The 18,623-nt window shown below is 32.6% G+C and overlaps 1 protein-coding gene across 1 annotated transcript in view; it reads left to right on the forward strand.

The window, feature by feature from the left end:
- Positions 1-18,623, forward strand: part of LOC129947132 (uncharacterized) — a 61,026-nt gene that overhangs the window by 14,652 nt on the left and 27,751 nt on the right. Inside the window, exon 2 of the mRNA XM_056057573.1 lies at positions 15,099-16,182. Within this exon, the coding sequence (XP_055913548.1) occupies positions 15,323-16,182 (860 nt within the window). The 5' untranslated portion in view covers positions 15,099-15,322. The remainder of the gene's footprint in view (positions 1-15,098; positions 16,183-18,623) is intronic.

Raw genomic sequence — 18,623 nt, forward strand, 5'->3', positions numbered from 1 at the left:
AAAAATAAAAAAAAAAACAGAAAAAAAATATTTGTCAGCTCGAAAAGTTTGCGAATAAAAAATTATCTTATCTCTTAAACAATTTTTTGCAACGAAAAACGTTTTTAACATCTGATAAAATGTTAGCAGTTTTTTTAAAAACTAAAAACCTAAAAAAAACATAACTCAAGTTTGTGATGATTGAATTTCGACTCAAATATCTTTTCAAACATTTGAGATTATGCCTTCCAACTTATTTTATCCCATAAGAAATATTGTTTTCAATATTTGGTACAGTTTTGAGAAAAATCGAATTTACAGTTTTCTTACAAGAAATTAAAAACCTAAACAAAAATTTACAAAATTTGGTAAAAATTGATTTTTGACTTAAATATCTTTTCAAAACTTTGAGATATTGATTTCAAACAAATTCTATCTTATAAAAAATATTGTTTTGAACATTTGGTAAAATTAAGAGAAGTCCAGTTGACAGTTTTTTAACAAAATAAAATACCTAAAAATTACACTACTAAAAGTTCGTAAAAATTGATTTTCGACTCAAATAACTTTTGAAAACGTTGAAACATTAGCTTTAAACTATAGTTATCTTTTAAAAAATATTGTTTTCAACATTCGATAATAATCGAATTGACAGTTTTTTTTACAAGAAATTAAAAACCTAAAAAAAAATGTATAAAAGTTGGTAAAAATTGATTTTCGACTCACATATCTTTTCAAAACCTTTAGACATTGGCTTCAAATGAATTTTATCTTATGAAAAATATTGTTTTGAACATTCTGTAAAATTTTGAGAAAAATCGAATAGACAGTATTTTTACAAGAAATTAAGAACCGAAAAAAAAATTGAAAAAAGTTGGTAAAAATTGATTTTCGACTTGAATATCTTTTCAAAACTTTGAGATATTGGCTTCAAACTAAATTCATCATATAAATATTTTTGTCAATATTCAGTAAAATTTTGACAAAAAAACGAATTGACGGTTTTTTTTACAAGAAATTAAAAACCTAAAGACGAATTTTCAAGTTGGTAAAAATTCATTTTCGCCTTAAATAACTTTTCAAAACTTTTAGACATTGGCTTCAAACTAATTTTATATTATAAGAAATATAGTTTTCAACATTCGATACAATTTTGAGAAAAATCTAAATGACAGTTTTCTAACAAAAATTAAAAACCTTAACAAAAAAACAATACTTAATTTTGGTCAAAATTTACTTTCGACTCTTATATCTCTTAAAAATAAAAAATATTGGCTTTAAACTAGTTTTACTTTACAGAAATTATTGACATTAAGTTTTTTCATAAAAAAAATAAAATTTACAAAAAATAGTACGCAAATTTGGTAAAAATTGATGTTCGGTTCTCAATATCTCCTGATCAATAGAAGATATTGACTTCAAACTAATTTCATTCATTCAATACTAAGATTGGTAAGAAATCGTTTACGACTAAAAATCTAGTTAAGAAAAATAGATTTTAAAATCACACTATTTCATCATAAATGCAAAATATTGTTAGTTATTTGTATTTTTTTAGAATAATTTAACTGATAACTTTTTTAACAAAAAACACGAAAACCTACAAACCTTAAGAGGTTTGTAGGTTTTCTTTCTTCAGACGGGATTGAAAGTTATCAGTGTGGATCTCATCCCAGCCTCTTTTTAATTGTTATGTGATTTGCAATCACGATCAATAAATAAGACCATAAGCTGTCAATTCTAAAAGATTATGGACTTCTTTAAAAATAAGTTTTTGTAAATATTCGCTCATCTGAATCTAATGAAAATCAGTCCAGTCGTTTTTAAGGGATTTAGTCATCCTTTATCGTTTGATTCCCTATGGCTTTAAAAATATTGTCCCAAAATATTATGGCCTGTCAAAATCTTAAAGTAATCGGTTTTTGAATTAAAGCATTGTATTGGAAATTAATTATGATTTTCTACAACTAAAAACTTCAAACGGATAAATCTCAATAGTGCATTCTTTTGGTTGGCCGGACTTATGGGTCACAACGCTGCACAACTATAATTTTGAAATAAATCGAAAAAAACAGGGCCTAGTAAATTAAAACTCTCACCCATTCATGTGTGGAAACAATATAAGCGATGGAGGGGACCTACAGTTTTTATGCCAAACCCAAATGGCTAATTTAAAAAAGCACTCTTTTCACAAGAATTGCTCTCGTCAGCGATTTTTCAATTCCCCGCAATATGCAGTACGCGTGACAAAAAAATACTTTAGGTAGCTTGTAATTTTAAGACCGAGTAATCTGGAATTCAATCAATTTGTCATTTGTTCTCCTTGTTTTTATTTATTTCACATATTTTATTTAAAATGTACTGCTAGAGAAAAAAAAATATGCTTTTTTTATACTGAATGTTTATGTGATTTGCAATGAAAATTAATTATTACGAATAAGGCAGCAAGTGTTTGAAGTACCAAAACCTTTAATTTTGAAATTAATTTTCTGTTAATTTTGTTTCCGTGAATTTTAAAAGGTATTCCCACTAAAAGAGATCACTAAAATTAGTCTAGCCGATCTTAATTTGTAAGAAGTGCAACTAATAATATCTAGATGTCATAGGTAAATTAGAAAAGCATACTAGCTGTCAAAAATACACTTACATAACACTAAACTAGTTTTTGTTCACTGATCTGCCAATAAACCGAGCTTTGAGCAGATATGTATATTTTGGTTGTCAACTTAAAATACATCTGTCACTGACATTTTCCAGCTTTCAAACAGCAAATATATTGGATTCAATTGATTTATCATACATAATACTTGTATAATTTTTTGAAACTGCTTACTTGCATAAATACTTTATCAAAAATCTTTAAAAATAATATCCATTCCCCATAAAAGCCGCACTGTCTTAATTCAATACTTGGATTAACGATTATAAATTATTGATAAACTACATTTCAATTAACAGCAAAGGTTTTGCGTTACGTTGCATTCATCGTCCGTCGTTGGAAATGTATGTCGGTGCCTTTAAGATTTGTAAAATACAACCGCTGTACCGGGTACGCACATCTGTCAACACTTTAAACGTCAACAATATTATATTGATCACTGAACAAATGTGTGAATGCTGATCAATTGTATATCCATACACATATGAATGTATTGACATCAAGATAGTTAATTAAACCAAACTATTGCGCAAATGAAAAATGTCCTATCCCAGACCTCTGCCTCGAATCTTACACCGCGTCTACACTCGGTCGTTATTACAAACTTCTTTGATTATATCACAAAACAAAAAATAAAAATCAAAGAGCAACACCACAAATAATGTGCCCATAGTAATTATCACATCATTTTAATCGAAAGTAATCATTGATGTCGAAATCAATTTAAAACTCAATTGAATTGTTTGCAAACTTATTGTTAGATTAGGGTCTATGACTTGACTCTATGAATATTGCACTTCAAGAAATAACACACACAAAATTGCGAATTGCAATCAATTGATCTTGTGATAAATAAATTAACAAAAAAAAATCAATCCGAAAACAATTGCATTTAAAAATTCTTAAAATAGAAAGTCAAACGTAAGGTTAAGGCGCACTCAAGTGCATTAAGTTGTTTATATGGTTAGCGACTTTAACGTTCGTTGTCTTGTCAATAGTTCAAGCTTTGGCTGCAAAATAGAAAAATCGTGCCGGAATCAAATCAGATTTGTGTACTTAATTACAAAACTATCTTATAGTTCAACAAATGACAAGTGGACACACTGAAACTGGACAGTGGACATTTAACTATCTTACGTACGAGTATTTTGTGTTTTATGTACGTTGTTACAGTCAAAGTCACTTTATGTGTCGGGATCGGGAAGCAAAACAAAAAGAACGCTTTCAATGTACCGAATTTTGTAGTTTCGTTGTTTGTAGACAAACGTCAAGAATGACAGCAATTCAACATGGCGGCGCTGCACTGGTTGTCTGGTAGCGCTGCAGCAGCAATAGAGTCGTTAACAATGAGCAATAATTTGAAATGTCGAAATCGAAAATATGTACAACGGCCGTTGTTGAGTGTTTAGCTAATTAAAGGCGTCTTTGTTTATTTTAGTTCATTAAAAGTGCTTAGTTTATTAAACGAACACAAAAACTTAACAAAACACAACATGGATGCATTTTTAATGTTTCTGTGGATGTTAATTTATGGGTTTTCTGTATATTTACGGTTAAATTTACCGTCGATCTCTTGTGTAATCAGTTTGGCAGTTGTAAGCGCCCCCTGTGGGCAGGAAATTATTATTAAAATACCCTGCAGTCTGATGTACATGCAGTTTGTACTATAATATTCACATTAATGATGAATGACTAATGTTCGTCCATCAATGGGATTTTTCCAACTTCAGTTTTTGTATTTTGTTTATTAAAATACTTTTTCTTTGGATATTACTGATGATGGTTTTATACAATTTGGTTGTTTTGCAATCGATTAAAAGGATAAATAATTGTTTTCCGGGAGAAAGAGTCATCATTATTCGTATGGGAATTATGATTGAGATGATGCAAAAGAGTTATGGAGAAAGGAATTTTAATGGTTGATTTTTTAGTATTTTATTAGCAGGAAGACAATTTATTTAAGGTATTGAAGTTTTTGATTAAAAGGTTTATGATGTTTTGGGGGAGAAGATGATTTAGATTGAATTGTTCTCAAAGAAAAAAAAATCCAAATTAAGGTTTTTAATGTGGGAATTTTTCCATTGGCAAAATACTTTAATAACATCTGACATCGGTATTCCATTGGTCAAAATAAATCGATTTACTTTTAGTTTAAAATCAAATTTGGAGATCTTAATTTTTTAAGCGATTAACCCTAAGCGGTAATTCAATTTCCAGTTTGTGATTCGATTGCAAAGATAGTGTTAAAAATAAAAGGATATTTACAGGACCATTTTTATATTATGTCTTGGAACTGTCAAAGTTAGGTTAGGTTGTAGCGGCTGTCCAAGATGAAAACGGACACCCTTAGGCCAGTTTAATGGCCCATTGTGATACTACATGAATCTTGAAGCTTCCTCCTAAGCTCGATGGAACTAGTTTGAGTCCCTTACGAGACGTGAGAGGCTGATTATGCTGATATGATTTAGATCGTTAAAGAAGAATTTTCCTAGGTAATTCTTGCGTTTTTGAGCTAGAGCAGGGCATGTGCAGAGAAGATGAACAACTGTTTCCTTCTCTTTCTCGTCCATACAGCTTCTGCAAAAGTCATTTGAGAATACGCCTAGTCTTGTGGCGTGCTTTCTTATTAGACAGTGTCCGGTTATGACACCTATTATCGAGCTTATATGCGATCTGCTTAGTGTTGGCCAAATATTTTTTGTGACTTGACACGTGGTCATGTTGTTTCACCTGGTGCCTGCCCTCCTTACAGTGTCTTGCATTAGCAATAGTTTACGAGTAGTGATTGGTATGCCAGTACGTGCCAAACGTGGTAGGATGGGCTGTACTGTACCGTTCCTGGCGGGTTCATCTGCCTTACAGTTGCCTGGAATGTCTATGGCCTGGCACACAGCAAAGGTGAATATTAAACTGTTGTGCCATCTCCATTAGAGATGATCGACAGTTATGGATTGTTATGAAGTTTGTAGAGACAGAGTTCAGAGACTTGATAGCAGCCTGGCTATCTGAGAAAATACGGATATCAGATGTCGATTTAACGTTTTCTTTAAGCCAGGCTAGAGGAGCCAATTACTCTTTATTGAGTACCACAATAGCTGTCCTATAAAGACCCTTTCATTTTCCTCGAGAAAGTCCTCGATACCAACAGGTTCGATTGGAATCCAAATGCGGGCTCTAGATCTGCTAGGAATGTCTCAAACCTCAAGCTTCGCACCTGGCTAAACATCACCTAACTGGCTGACAGCGAGCTTGTATAAGTCACAAGACCTCTGGTCGCCACAAACCATGAGTTGGACATGGGCTTGATGCCAACCCGCTTATGGAAGGAAGTGGTGCCGAAAGCTCCCTCAAAATGCTTAAAAAGCCACCCGAGAGCTTAACCTTGACCAACTGCCAACGATCAGCCGATATTGTGCCATCCTGTCAATGACCTCAATCACGACTTTGTCCTTCGCGACGTCACTGAAACTGGCTTGTTTCTTGAAGGGATTGAGGGGAGTGCTGGTGTTGTGCACCCGAGGCCGTTTTGGTGTCGGTACGGTCTCCTCAAGAGACATTTCACGTCTGGAGCAAGTATGCTTTTAGCCCATTCGACGCTAGCGCATTGCTGCGGTGTCCTTTTAGCCCCCGATGATGCACCAGAAGCCTTTAGGATTTTCGCCGCTTGTCGCTTTTGTCTATGTAGTCTTTTTAAAAGTTTCCATTTCTGGGTGTTCATTAGTAGTGTTAGGCTATTATTTTTATAATTAGGCCGCAGGATATTCGGCAACAGGCTTTGACGCCAAACTGCCGCCCGGTCCTGAAGAGATATGTACTGGTCTCATCATTTTTTTCATTTTTGTTTTGGTTTTATATATCTTTGGTCCCACGATTTGCGAAGAAAAGACTTCCGTCTGCACAAAAATTTGCGTGTACAGATAAGGCTATTTAATCCAGAGGTCGCCAAGTATCCGGATACTCCATTATAGACTAGGCTATTTTTTAATTGGGCCCCAGGCAGTCTGATCATCGGCGCGGATCGTTTAACACCTTAGATCCAGCCCAATAAAGATAAAAGGGTGTTTGGGGAGGAAGAGATAGTGTGAGGAGTCAGTTGATGTTAAATCATCATTATGATATGTAAGGAAAAGATTTTGATTCGGTAACACAATTCAGCTAGGTTACCTAGAGTAAGAAGGAGCATAGGAGATAGGAGCGCTGCTAACTTTTTCGCCATTACAACGTGGGAGGTGGGATGGGAGTTGGTGACATAAACGTAGGCTGGTATGCCTTGTTTAAGAAAGTACTTTAGTTTCAGGACTCATCTGGAGAAAATTCTCTAGAATCATCAGCTTCTACAACTCGACAAGTTCGACGTTCAGAGTAAAGTGAACTGTCAAACTCACACATTTCTTGTAAAGTATATCAAGCAAAAGGAAACCCGAGTGACAGTATCACAAACTAACTGTACTTAGAAGAAATAACATAAATACAGTTCAAAAAATAATTGGTTCACAATTATGTTCCATTTGTCAAAAAAAAATCAATTTTTCCATTGGAATCCCATTTCACCAATGAAAACTAAACATAACAAACTTTATTTTTGTTTCTTATTATTTTTACAGCAATTTAGTCTTTTTTTAAGAATTATTATAAATGTCAGTGTAAAAATTCTGGTCACTTGTTAAACGTCATTAACCATAGCAATATTTTTCAAAATCTATATTTTTCTGGAAAATCACATTAATCAAAATTTCAGCAGTAATTTACAAAATATCGCATTACTTCAAAAATAGAAAATATTTTCACATGATCAAAAGAAGTTTAGCCAAAAGTTCTAACGTTCTTAAATTCGAGGTATTTTTTAAAATTACTGTGAATGTTCTCTTCACTAGCCGATGACGCTGAACTTTTTTAATGTGACAGTTCGGTTATAGATTTTAGGGTGTATTCACAGTGATAGTTTAAAGTTGTCAGCTCCCTATTAGGAAATTTTTCATTAACCAAAACTAACAAAATTCTGTTTAAAATGATTTATATTTTCTATAAAGTACGTAATAATGAAATATGAAAAGATATTTTTACATATTTCACACTTCCTTATGTGTAAAGACATTAAATATTTTAACATTAACTTAAGTGCCTCTTAACCGCATTATAAAACAATTACAACCAGATGCCAGAGATCAAATATCACTCACATAAGAATTAAAACTTTGTCAGCTGAGTGTAATAAATTTATGAAACTGTCACTACTTGTCAATTTTCATAATTTACTACAAACTACATAAACGTGTAGATTTAACCCCCTAAATCACTTAACGTGACAAGTGGTTTATACTGATTTTGATATTGTTAATATGCTGTGCAGAAGTAAGGTTATTTTGAAAGTTTTGTTTTCTTTGACAAACATGTAAATCCAAAAGTTTACTCATAAGTTTTTTGATTTATCTATTTTCAATTTCTTATCACCTTTTAACTTCTTTTAATTTAAAATATATATTAATTAACTAAATGGTAGCCGAAAGTATATTTATTTAGTTTCTTTATAAATGCTTTTACACTTTAAATGCCTCCTCTACTTTGAAGTACTGTACGTGGGTGTTGTATCGTACACGCATAAGTCCAAACATGGCCTTTCTGCCGCTCATCGGCTTCCGACCCAAAACATCGACACATCAAGATCCAATGATGAGCCTATAAGCCCCCTACATAGTAAATGTGACATGTTATCTCTAAAACGTGGGTGGAAATGTCTGTCTTGAAATATGCTCAACATTACCACCATTTATTATACTCGTATATGACGGCGTATAAAATGTGTTAATTTTGTATTGAATTAAAAAGCCATTTCCCATATCTTGTTGTGATAGTGCATTGTGTTGAAACTTGGAACTAAAAGCAAATAGATCAACATTCACATCGTGACATTTGAATATACAAAATACAATGTAAAAGCGATAAATTTTAAATGAAACAAGACAAAAGGTATTTTAATTATTCACAATAGTCGTAATTGGAAAATACAATAATTGAAGCTGGTTATTCTGAGTTGTCACATTCTCGTTTAAATTGATCGAATGGACGATGACACTTTGGCATTTTCCAAATTATCAATCATAGAAATAAAATAAATTGTGACTTACATAAGTTAATGAAAACATTAGTTATCGCTGTTGAAGTAATTGAAGAAGCCATTTTGATCTCCAATTGTTGAACCCGTGACCCCATCATCGCTGTCATATTGACTTTGTTTTTGTTTTCGTTTCTGTTTTTGTTTTTTTACTGAACGAAGACATATGAAGCAATATTTGTCTAGAATTAATTGAACGAATGATGTCACATTGTCATTAATTTGTATTGCAGACAATTTATACAGAGATCGTGGAAGGCAATTTTTGTCTATAGATTCGTTTTCTCATATTTTTTTCCAATGAAAAATCGTTGAGGAAAATTATCTAACTGTCATTATTTTAGAGTTAGAATGTGATTCATGGTATCGATTGATCGTTGTTGCGAATTGCAATCATGATCATGATCAAGATCAGCATCAGCCAGATCTAGACACACATGTGGAAGCAATTGCGGAAAGTTTTGTTTTTATTTTCTTCTGTGGCCTTTCTATTTTTCATATAACATACATCAATATCGAAGCAGTCTTGATCTTGAGAAATTCTGAAGAAAATTGAAAAAGTCACAAGATGGCGCTTCTTGAGCTTGAGCAATAGATTTCCATGAATAATGGATTCATTCATCATAAATAATAAATATTCAACTCAAGTAAATATTTACAGTTATTTATGGCTCGATGATTTCGATCTTTTCTTTTTTCTTACAGAAATTATTATTTTTTTTTATCTATGAGAAATTATTTTATTAACAAGAAGCTAAACGTTTGTCAAGTTAAATATTTCGTTGGCAGGGGGGAATGGAAACCGAAATGAACAAAAAAAAAATAAAATCCAGATGGATACTCTGGTATTTATTGATATAATCTTTAAATACACATGACATCTGGCCCATGTGATGATATGGGGGCCTTATGAATAATTCATGTTTTCATGTGTGTTTTTTTTTTTTTGAAAAGTCATTTTTTAGTTTTTACACTTTACACCAAGATGAGAACAAGCGGTTGGTGCGAGTTTAATAAATGTTCAATGTACAATTTCACACCATTTGTGGACACAGAAAAGAAGAATGATATTTCATTGGATTAACACCTTTTTTGGGATGAAAGTAGATCATAGTCAACACTGCAACATGGAGAATCGAACATAATGTAACTGTGGCCTTAACTATACACTATAAAGGTATTCTTAAATGACAGCATGATTGATAGAAAAGAAAGTTGATATTTTTCATTGACTATTAAAAGTGCTGACGTACAACTTCAAGAATAAGTTTCTATACATATAAGATTATATTATGATAATAAAAAAAGTCGTGAGATTAGATTTGGTTTGAGAGGAAAATCATAGAAAATTGTAATAAGATTGATTTTGATGTTTTGATGATTTATGCGAGTAGAAGATATGATATTTTACAACTAATTTCTACAGCTTCAAAGTGATTGCTTATGCAGTTTTATGAATTGAAGTGAAAGTTCAAATATGGGGTTTACCAGAAGTAGTTTTTATTTTGACATTGACAAAAAACTAGTACTTTTAAATATAAATCAATAGATGTTTATTTGATCGTTAAGAGGAAGGAGGTATATCATTCAAAATGTAGAATAATTTTACCCGAATGGCACATCACATCAAATGGTTAGAAAATTTAACTGGTAAAACTACGAATTGCTAAAGCAAGCATTTTTAATGCGTTCTTGAATTGAGTATTGTTCGAGTGGCAGCTGTCAAAATAGCGAGGTATTCAATATGAGAACTATTATTCAATAATAATATAACAAGAATTTTATTTGACGGGAGTTTGATGAAAAACTTTGGTAATGCATTTAAAGGATTTTTATTATTTTCACATTGGAAGTTATTGTACGATTTTTCAAATTGAAATGTCAATTTTTTGACATAAATGTGGAAGTCTGACAGCTCTTACATATAGTATAATAATATAATCTCAAAAAGGAACAGAGATTTTGACTTGAAAATAGTTTCGCTACGCAAATAATAACATCAAGATGTATCGAAAGAATTTATGTTTGCATAACATTGGGAATAATTTTATTTTAACGAAGAATGAGGTTTTTGATATTTGCTTTATTTGCCAGCTGATAATTTTTCTTACAAAAAATGAAACCTACATGAAATCCTAGCAAGCATTGGGAAGGAAGGTTCAGGTGACATTAAATACTTGAAAGTAATGCAAGTTCCTAGTATCTGATGGGCCAGCTGTCAAAAAATTGTAGTTTTAATATGTTTTTATTTAAAGTTTCTAGTCTTCTCTTTTAAAACATCAAACATGCTTTTTTATGACCCTTCTTGGCTTGAACTCAACTTTATTGTGCCGTGATAGCCAGGGCAGAGCTTTAACGAGTGAACATAATGGAGTCCAGCCCCATTTCGTTGAATTTTTCTCAGTTTCGTTAACTTAAGCAAACTTAAGAAAGAGCGATCCCAGTCGCTCGCCGCATAAGTAAAATCTAACATGTAGATACGTGATCAAAATTGCATTATGTCTATCCGCAGTAATTTCACAAACTTAAGTGAATTTTCATTGAGTTTTTGACATAAGCTTATGTTTGCTTATGTCTATTATAGTAGGGCCTTTACAATGAATAACGAAATTTCTCTAAAAGAATAGAATGACGAAAAAAGATTCACAATGGGTTACAAGTTACAAATTAAGTCGTTAACAGAATAATACAAAATTAATTCACAATAAGAATAGGTAAATTTAAGTAGTAGATTTAGACTGGTAACTATCAAGTCAACTCTTCTTATGTCAAAATGACAATTGCTCATGTTTTTTTTTCATTCAAATGAATGCTGAACTTTATTAATCAATGATTTATTTATTTTTAGCACAATTCCTTTTAATGTTTGGTGTAAAAGTTGGCCTAGTCAAATTGGAAAAGGAATAAATATTACTTCTTTACTATAAATTGTACAAATCTTGATAAGCTTGTAGCTTGCCTGGGGGAATGTTTTGTAGGCAATAATGTTTTTGATAGTTTATGTACGATGAACTGGTAGAGGTTAGTGAAAAAAAAAGTTTCAAGACTGAAATTTTGACAGTTGAAAAAGAAACTAGCTGCCTTGGTCAAAATTTACGTTCAAAAAAGACAGTTGACTGCGAATAAAGTCCTTTATTTTGTGTTTATTTTCAAATAGAATATCTTGAAAACAAAAGAAAATATTGAATTTAAGAATTATAAAATCTTATAACAAATACTGTTTTCAACATTCGGTAGCAAGAACAATTTTTGTCTACAAAATATAAACCTACTAAAATTTGTTTTTCGGCCCGAATATCTTGAAAAAAAGTTAGATATTAACTTCAAAAACTATTTCAAATTAATCAAATTGTTCATAAAAACCTTTTTATAAATAATTAAAACCTACTTAAAATTGTTTTTTTTGGCCCCAATTTAATGAAACTAAATAAGGATATTACTCGTGTTTTTTTTTGGAATTCTATTAATAGTATAGTAGAAAATTTCCAAGCAAATCCATCGGCAGTAGCCAGATTTTTGTATTTAAAAGTTGGTACAACTGAAAGAAGATCTGTCAGAATAATAATAAAGAAAAACACAAATAGAAGAAAAGTTTTGTGAAAATCTAAAGTTAAAATTAGCTTCAGAAAAAAAACTAACTTAAACTGATAAAATGAACAATTTTAAAGAAGAAATGATAAGAAAACATAAGGAAATTGAGATTCTATAAAAAAAAAAGTTAATTTAACAATAGCAGCTTTGACATAAAATAAAAACTTCAAGAAGGGAGTTTGTTCGTAGACTACTTCATCAACATGTGGTGTTGGATCGAACTTGAAGTTGAAGCGAAATTGAAGCTCGCCTCAATTCTTTATATACCTGAATCGAATTGAAATTGATTGATCGGAGTTGAGTCAAAATTTGTAAAGAAAAACCTGCGTGTTAAAGTTGGTTTTACAGATATTTATTTGCATATTTTTGTACAAAAAATTTGTTTTTTTTTAACAAATAAAAAAAAAATTGCTTATGGAGTAGGTAGCATATTCTTATGGCACTGAACTTTTCAGTTCTTAATTGTTTAAAACGAATCAAACTATCTCACTTCCACTTCATGAGAAACATAGAAACACCATTTGCATTTTAGAAAGTGCTGTCAAACTTAATCATTTTTAAACCTTCTTGTGCAATCAAAAACATTGATTGATTTTTTTTCTCCAATGGAAAACATGACTCCAAATGCACAACTACTCAACGAACACAGCCATCGAGATACAAATGCAATCAATCAATCCTACCAACATTTCAGAACCAAATCATATAAGATCCATTCGAGACTCGTATTAATGTCAAAAACCCATCTGTAGTAAGATTCTACTTCAACTTTCATGCTGCGGATATTATTTTTGTTATTCATGTAAAATCCTACTGTACTATTTAAACATTTTTCAATAAAACACTGGTATTGGCTTCAAATTTAGACCCATCGAAAACAGCTCAAACTATCATTATTGACTGCATATTTATCGAAGTTCTTTAAGTGACAATTTGCTAAGGTTACCATTGGTTTTCAACATTGACACCAATCATTTGAGTTTCTTCCACTGAAATTATGTAAAATTTGAACACAATTCATTGAAACGATTCATGTAATTTGTTGACAAAAAAGAATCAGCTGTTTAGGATAGTGAGAGTTTTAACCGGGAAAATAGAAAAACGCATTTTAAGGACTTACATTTTTTTTAAAAAACGTTCTTGGAGCTATTTAAAGACGTTTAGCATAAAGTTTGTAGCTCTAATTCAAACATTTTAATGATTTTTCAGGCTTGCATTTCAATGATAACTAGAGTCCCCTTTTAGATTCACAATAGAAAGTTATCAGGGGACTGATTATGGGATTCGCGGCGAATCGACTTTGCCATTTTTCAATTATTATTGTTTTCGCTTTCGAACAATTAAAAAATTCGAAGGCGAATTTGAAATGTCATAATTTTTGTTGGCGAGTTGAAATCCGACAGCTTTTTTTGGCGCATTCACAGGAGAAAGTGTTTGTTATTCACTGTTCGATTTCGTGGATTATTGTATTCAAACTTATTTTATTTCACAGAAAATATTTGGTAAAAATTGATACATATAGACAAACTTTTAAGCAAGATAAATTGACAGACGGGATGGGAAGTTATAAGTGTGGGTCGCATCCCAATATTGCTTATGGAATAAATCACGGCAAATTTCACAAATTCAATCAAAACAAAACAATATTTGTGGAAAGCTATCAAACCAAAAGTTACAAATCACTGGAATATAGGACGAAATGTCAAACCAAAAGTGTCAAGTCACTGGAATATAGGAAGAACTGTTTTCGCTTCGGCGAATCGTTTTCGAATTGAAAACGATCCGCCACGACAGGCCCCAGTATAATTTGTATGCCAACCTTTTTATGGTTTAAAAATACGAACATTTTTTTGGGTTACCCTCATAAAAACGTTAATGGAGGTATCTTTTTGATGTTCTTAATTTATGACAAATAACTTCTCGTTTTGTCATCAAATTGAATTAATTGCATAATAAAATTATTTAATACTTACGAATGGCACATTCCTATTAACCTACTAACAAACATGTTTGAAACTTGTTATAAAGACTGCGAAAATTACGTGGAACGCCATTTGACGTGCGTCATGAAATTACAAAATCGTAAGCTTAAAAGTCATTGTTTAAACATTCTTTCTTCAGAATTTGTAAGTTAACTGAATTGTTTTTCCTTTCATTAATTCAACAATAAATACTCTACAAAATGACCTTAATGATGAACCATAAGAAAGCAAATAAAAACAGAACACAGCACAGCCCTGAAATAATTTATTGCCAAGGTCAAGTTAAAAATTTACAGTCATCTAAAAACGATTGTTATAAATCATTTAGTTATCGTTTTCCGCAACTTCACAAAAAAACAATGCAAAATCCGAAGCAATTCTCGGAAACGAGTCAAGAGAATTAAAACACAACTAAAACAAAAAAATATTTACACGATAAACCGAAACCGAAACCAAAACCGAGACAAAGCTTCAACTCCAACCCAACCCAAAAAACCTTCCTCTTAGTATATTTGCAAACTTTCGCAGTTCCTCAAGAAGATCATTTTCAGTTGCCATTGCACTCTGTTGTTCTTCTTCATGCTTCATTAAACCAACATTCATATTCTTGCTATAAGCTACATCAACCTTTTGTGTCGAAATGTTTTTGATTTGTGGCAGGCTGCCCTCGTTGAGCTAGAAGGTCGATCCGAATGGAACGTCCTACAAAATTTAAAAGGAAAATAAATATTAATTTGAATTTAATTCTTTTTTTCGATTTTCTTATATTTTGCAGATCGTACAAAAAGAAGAGAGAGGTACATGGTCAATATAATTGTTGAAGTACATTTTATACAAGTGGCAAGTCTGACCATACCGCAGCCTTAATAATGCTGAACCCCGCGTGATCAGAGTACAACCAACTTGAATTCATAATTTTTATATTTTCACAAAAAAAACAGAAATTTAAATAAAATTAACTGCACTACCGACAAGAACAACAAAATCTAACTTAAGAATATGAATAAATTATTAGGAATAGTCACACTAGCGATATGCATCGTGATTTCATCGACAAGTCACCTTGACGCACGATCAGATGCTCCACCAGCTTCAACACGATCTCGCGGCATCAGCAACAATCATTATCAGCTGCCACAGCAGCACCAACAGCAGCAGCAGCATCAACTTCTGCAACAACAGCAGCAGCGAAGTCTTCATAATCGCAAATCACAATCAGCGTTGCACAGTAGGAACGCCACGACGACGACGTCAACAAAGCTAAAGGCTACGACCAAACTAGATACCGGTGATAGTTCACGGACAATAGATGGCGGTGGTGGTGCTGTTGGTGCTAGTGGTGGCGTTGGCAATGCTGGCTCAATTGGTGGCCGACCGTTAAGGTTGAGACGATTGAGTTATGATGAAAACAGACAACACCAACAACACCGCAGGAATAGCCATCGGACGGGAAGGAATTTTGAAGGCAGAAGAAGCAGCAACAGTGGCGGTAATGGTGGTAGTGGTGGTGGCGCTTCACTATCGCCATCTAATCCAAGTTGGCAATCGCGATACAACATCAACAATTTTAGAACCTACAACAACAACGGATATGGTCATCCTGGAACGGTGGCATCAGCAGTCGGAAAAGATGATATAATGCGTGACGTGGAACACATTAATGAAAACGACTTGGCCAGCAATGATTGGCTGCCAAAGGCTGAACCAGAATTTGTAACACTGCCTCCGCCAACAACATCAACAACGACTATGATGACAACTACAACGAGTACCACCACGACGGAGGGGCCATACGGGACAGGATTCTTTACACGCAAGAATGGTTTTGACGGAAGATTGGATCCCAAAGGCCTAGAAAGGTGAGTTTATATTTTGATATTTTGTCGTGATGGACGGAGTATATTTGATTCCAACATTTTATAGGGATCATTTTAATGGTTATTAAGCTAGCCAAACAACACTTGGCTATCACAGAGTGATTATATGGATGACATGAATAATTTGCGATCTTTTTCTTTTTGTAGTGTAATAAATTCTATGTTTTTACTTCCTTCTTTTGCACCCTTAAATCCACTTAAAAAAAGGAAATCTTCGGTATAAATAAGAACTTATTATATTGAATAATCTTCTGCACAATAATTTGCGGCTTTTCTAGTCCCAATTTTTGAGTACAACGTTTTCTATGTTTTTAGTGTGAGGATATGCTACTACATAGTGCCTAATTTATTAAAGTACATTTTATGAAAACGTACACAATCATCTTATATTATATATTATACGACACACAGCTAAAATTTTACTTTGCTATGATTGCGATGTTTTCTATGTTTTTTTCTAAATTTATCTCATTTCAGATAATATTTTAAACCACTCTTTTAAAAACATAAATAATAAAGTGTTTATTGTAGAACTATTGATTTAATGTAATTGTTTTGGTGATTCAAATTTGTGCAATGTTTTCTACGTTTTTTTTGAAAATCTTAGGATTTTTTAATGAAAATCAATATTTCACATTAATTCCTTACATATACGAAGTAAAACAAGGCAAGCGATCCCTTCAACATTAAACAAAGGTGAAAAACCAAAGAACATAGAAAACATCGCACCACAATTATGTCTGAAACACAAAAACACTTCACCTTCGGCTTCGACTGACGTTTACGAGTTCAGAAAAAGGAATTCAATACATTCTATCACAATGAAGCTTTGACCTCACGTTTCATTTGACAATCGTAAGGAAAAGAACGTAATGTTACGTAATGTGACTCCAAACGGAAGCTCTAGTTCAAATTTGCTGAACATTTGCTTTGTCTGACAGCTCAAAAAGTCAACAAACAAAATACATTTGCTTATGGAGCGATTCCCATTGTTTATTATAGAAGTGTCATTCAAAGCAACCTCGAAGCAGGCCCATCGTAACGCCGACAAAGCCGCAGCTGAAGCGTGTTTTTGTTTCAGCCATTAAGTTCGAAATCATTAAATTCGAAGCGTTTTCCCTTTTTTAAGGAGTTTTTTATACTAAGCATTCCGTCCTACTTCAACAATAATGGTAGCTCTTCCATTTTATAAAAACTTGACCTCAATGTTAATTTTAATGTTATTTGCATTCTTGAACGCCTCCTTTCTGCAAATGCAAATTTCCATCCTAATCATTGCTTCAAACAGATTTCAAGTATATAATATTAAAACGCCCCTCAAAACCAAATACCACCCACTCAAATTCACCTCGAAGCTGGCACATTCTCCTTAAGATCTTCAACATTAATCAAAGGTGAAAAACCAAAAACATAGAAAACATCGCGCTACCATTATGGCTGAAACACAAACACGATTCAGCTTCGACTTCACCTGACGTTTACGAGTTCAGCCATAGGAATTCAATACATTCTATCACAATGAAGCTTCGACCTCACGTTTCATTTGACAATCGTAAGAAAAAGAACGTAATGTTACGTAATGTGACTCCAAACGGAAGCTCTAATTCAAATTTGCTGATCATTTGCTTTGTCTGACAGCTCAAAAAGTCAACAAACAAAATACTTTTGCTTTTGGAGGGATTCCCATTGTTAATTATAGAAGTTTCATTCAAAGCAACCTCGAAGCAGGCCCATCGTAACATAGACGAAGCTGAATCGTGTTTGTGTTTCAGCCATTAAAGTTCGAAATCATTAAATTCGAAGAGTTTTCCCTTTTTTAAGGAGTTTTTTTATACTAAGCATTCCGTCCTACTTCAACAATAATGGTAGCTCTTCACTTCAATAAAAACTTGACCTCAATGGTTATTTTAATGTTATTTGCATTCTTGAACGCCTCCTTACTGCAAATGCAAATTTCCATCCTAATCATTGCTGCAAACAGATTTCAAATATATATATAATAGTAAAACGCCCCTTAAAACCAAATACCACCCACTCAAATTCACCTCGAAGCTGGTACATTCTCCTTAAGATCTTCAACATTAATCAAAGGTGAAAAACCAAAAACATAGAAAACATCGCGCTACCATTATGGCTGAAACAGAAACACGCTTCAGCTTCGGTTTCGCCTGACGTTTACGAGTTCAGCCATAGGAGTTCAATGCATGCTATCACAATCAAGCTTCGACCTCACGTTTCATTTGACAATCTTAAGGAAAAGAACTTAACGTTACGTAATATGACTCAAAACGGAAGCTTTAGTTCAAATTTTCTAAACATTTGCTTTGTCTGACAGCTCAACAGCTGTAAAAAAAAGTCAACAAGCAAAATACTTTTGCTTTTGGAGGGATTCCCATTGTTAATTATAGAAATGTCATTCAAAG

Source organism: Eupeodes corollae, chromosome 2 (assembly GCF_945859685.1).
Source record: "Eupeodes corollae chromosome 2, idEupCoro1.1, whole genome shotgun sequence".
Classification (NCBI taxonomy): Eukaryota; Metazoa; Arthropoda; class Insecta; order Diptera; family Syrphidae; genus Eupeodes; species Eupeodes corollae.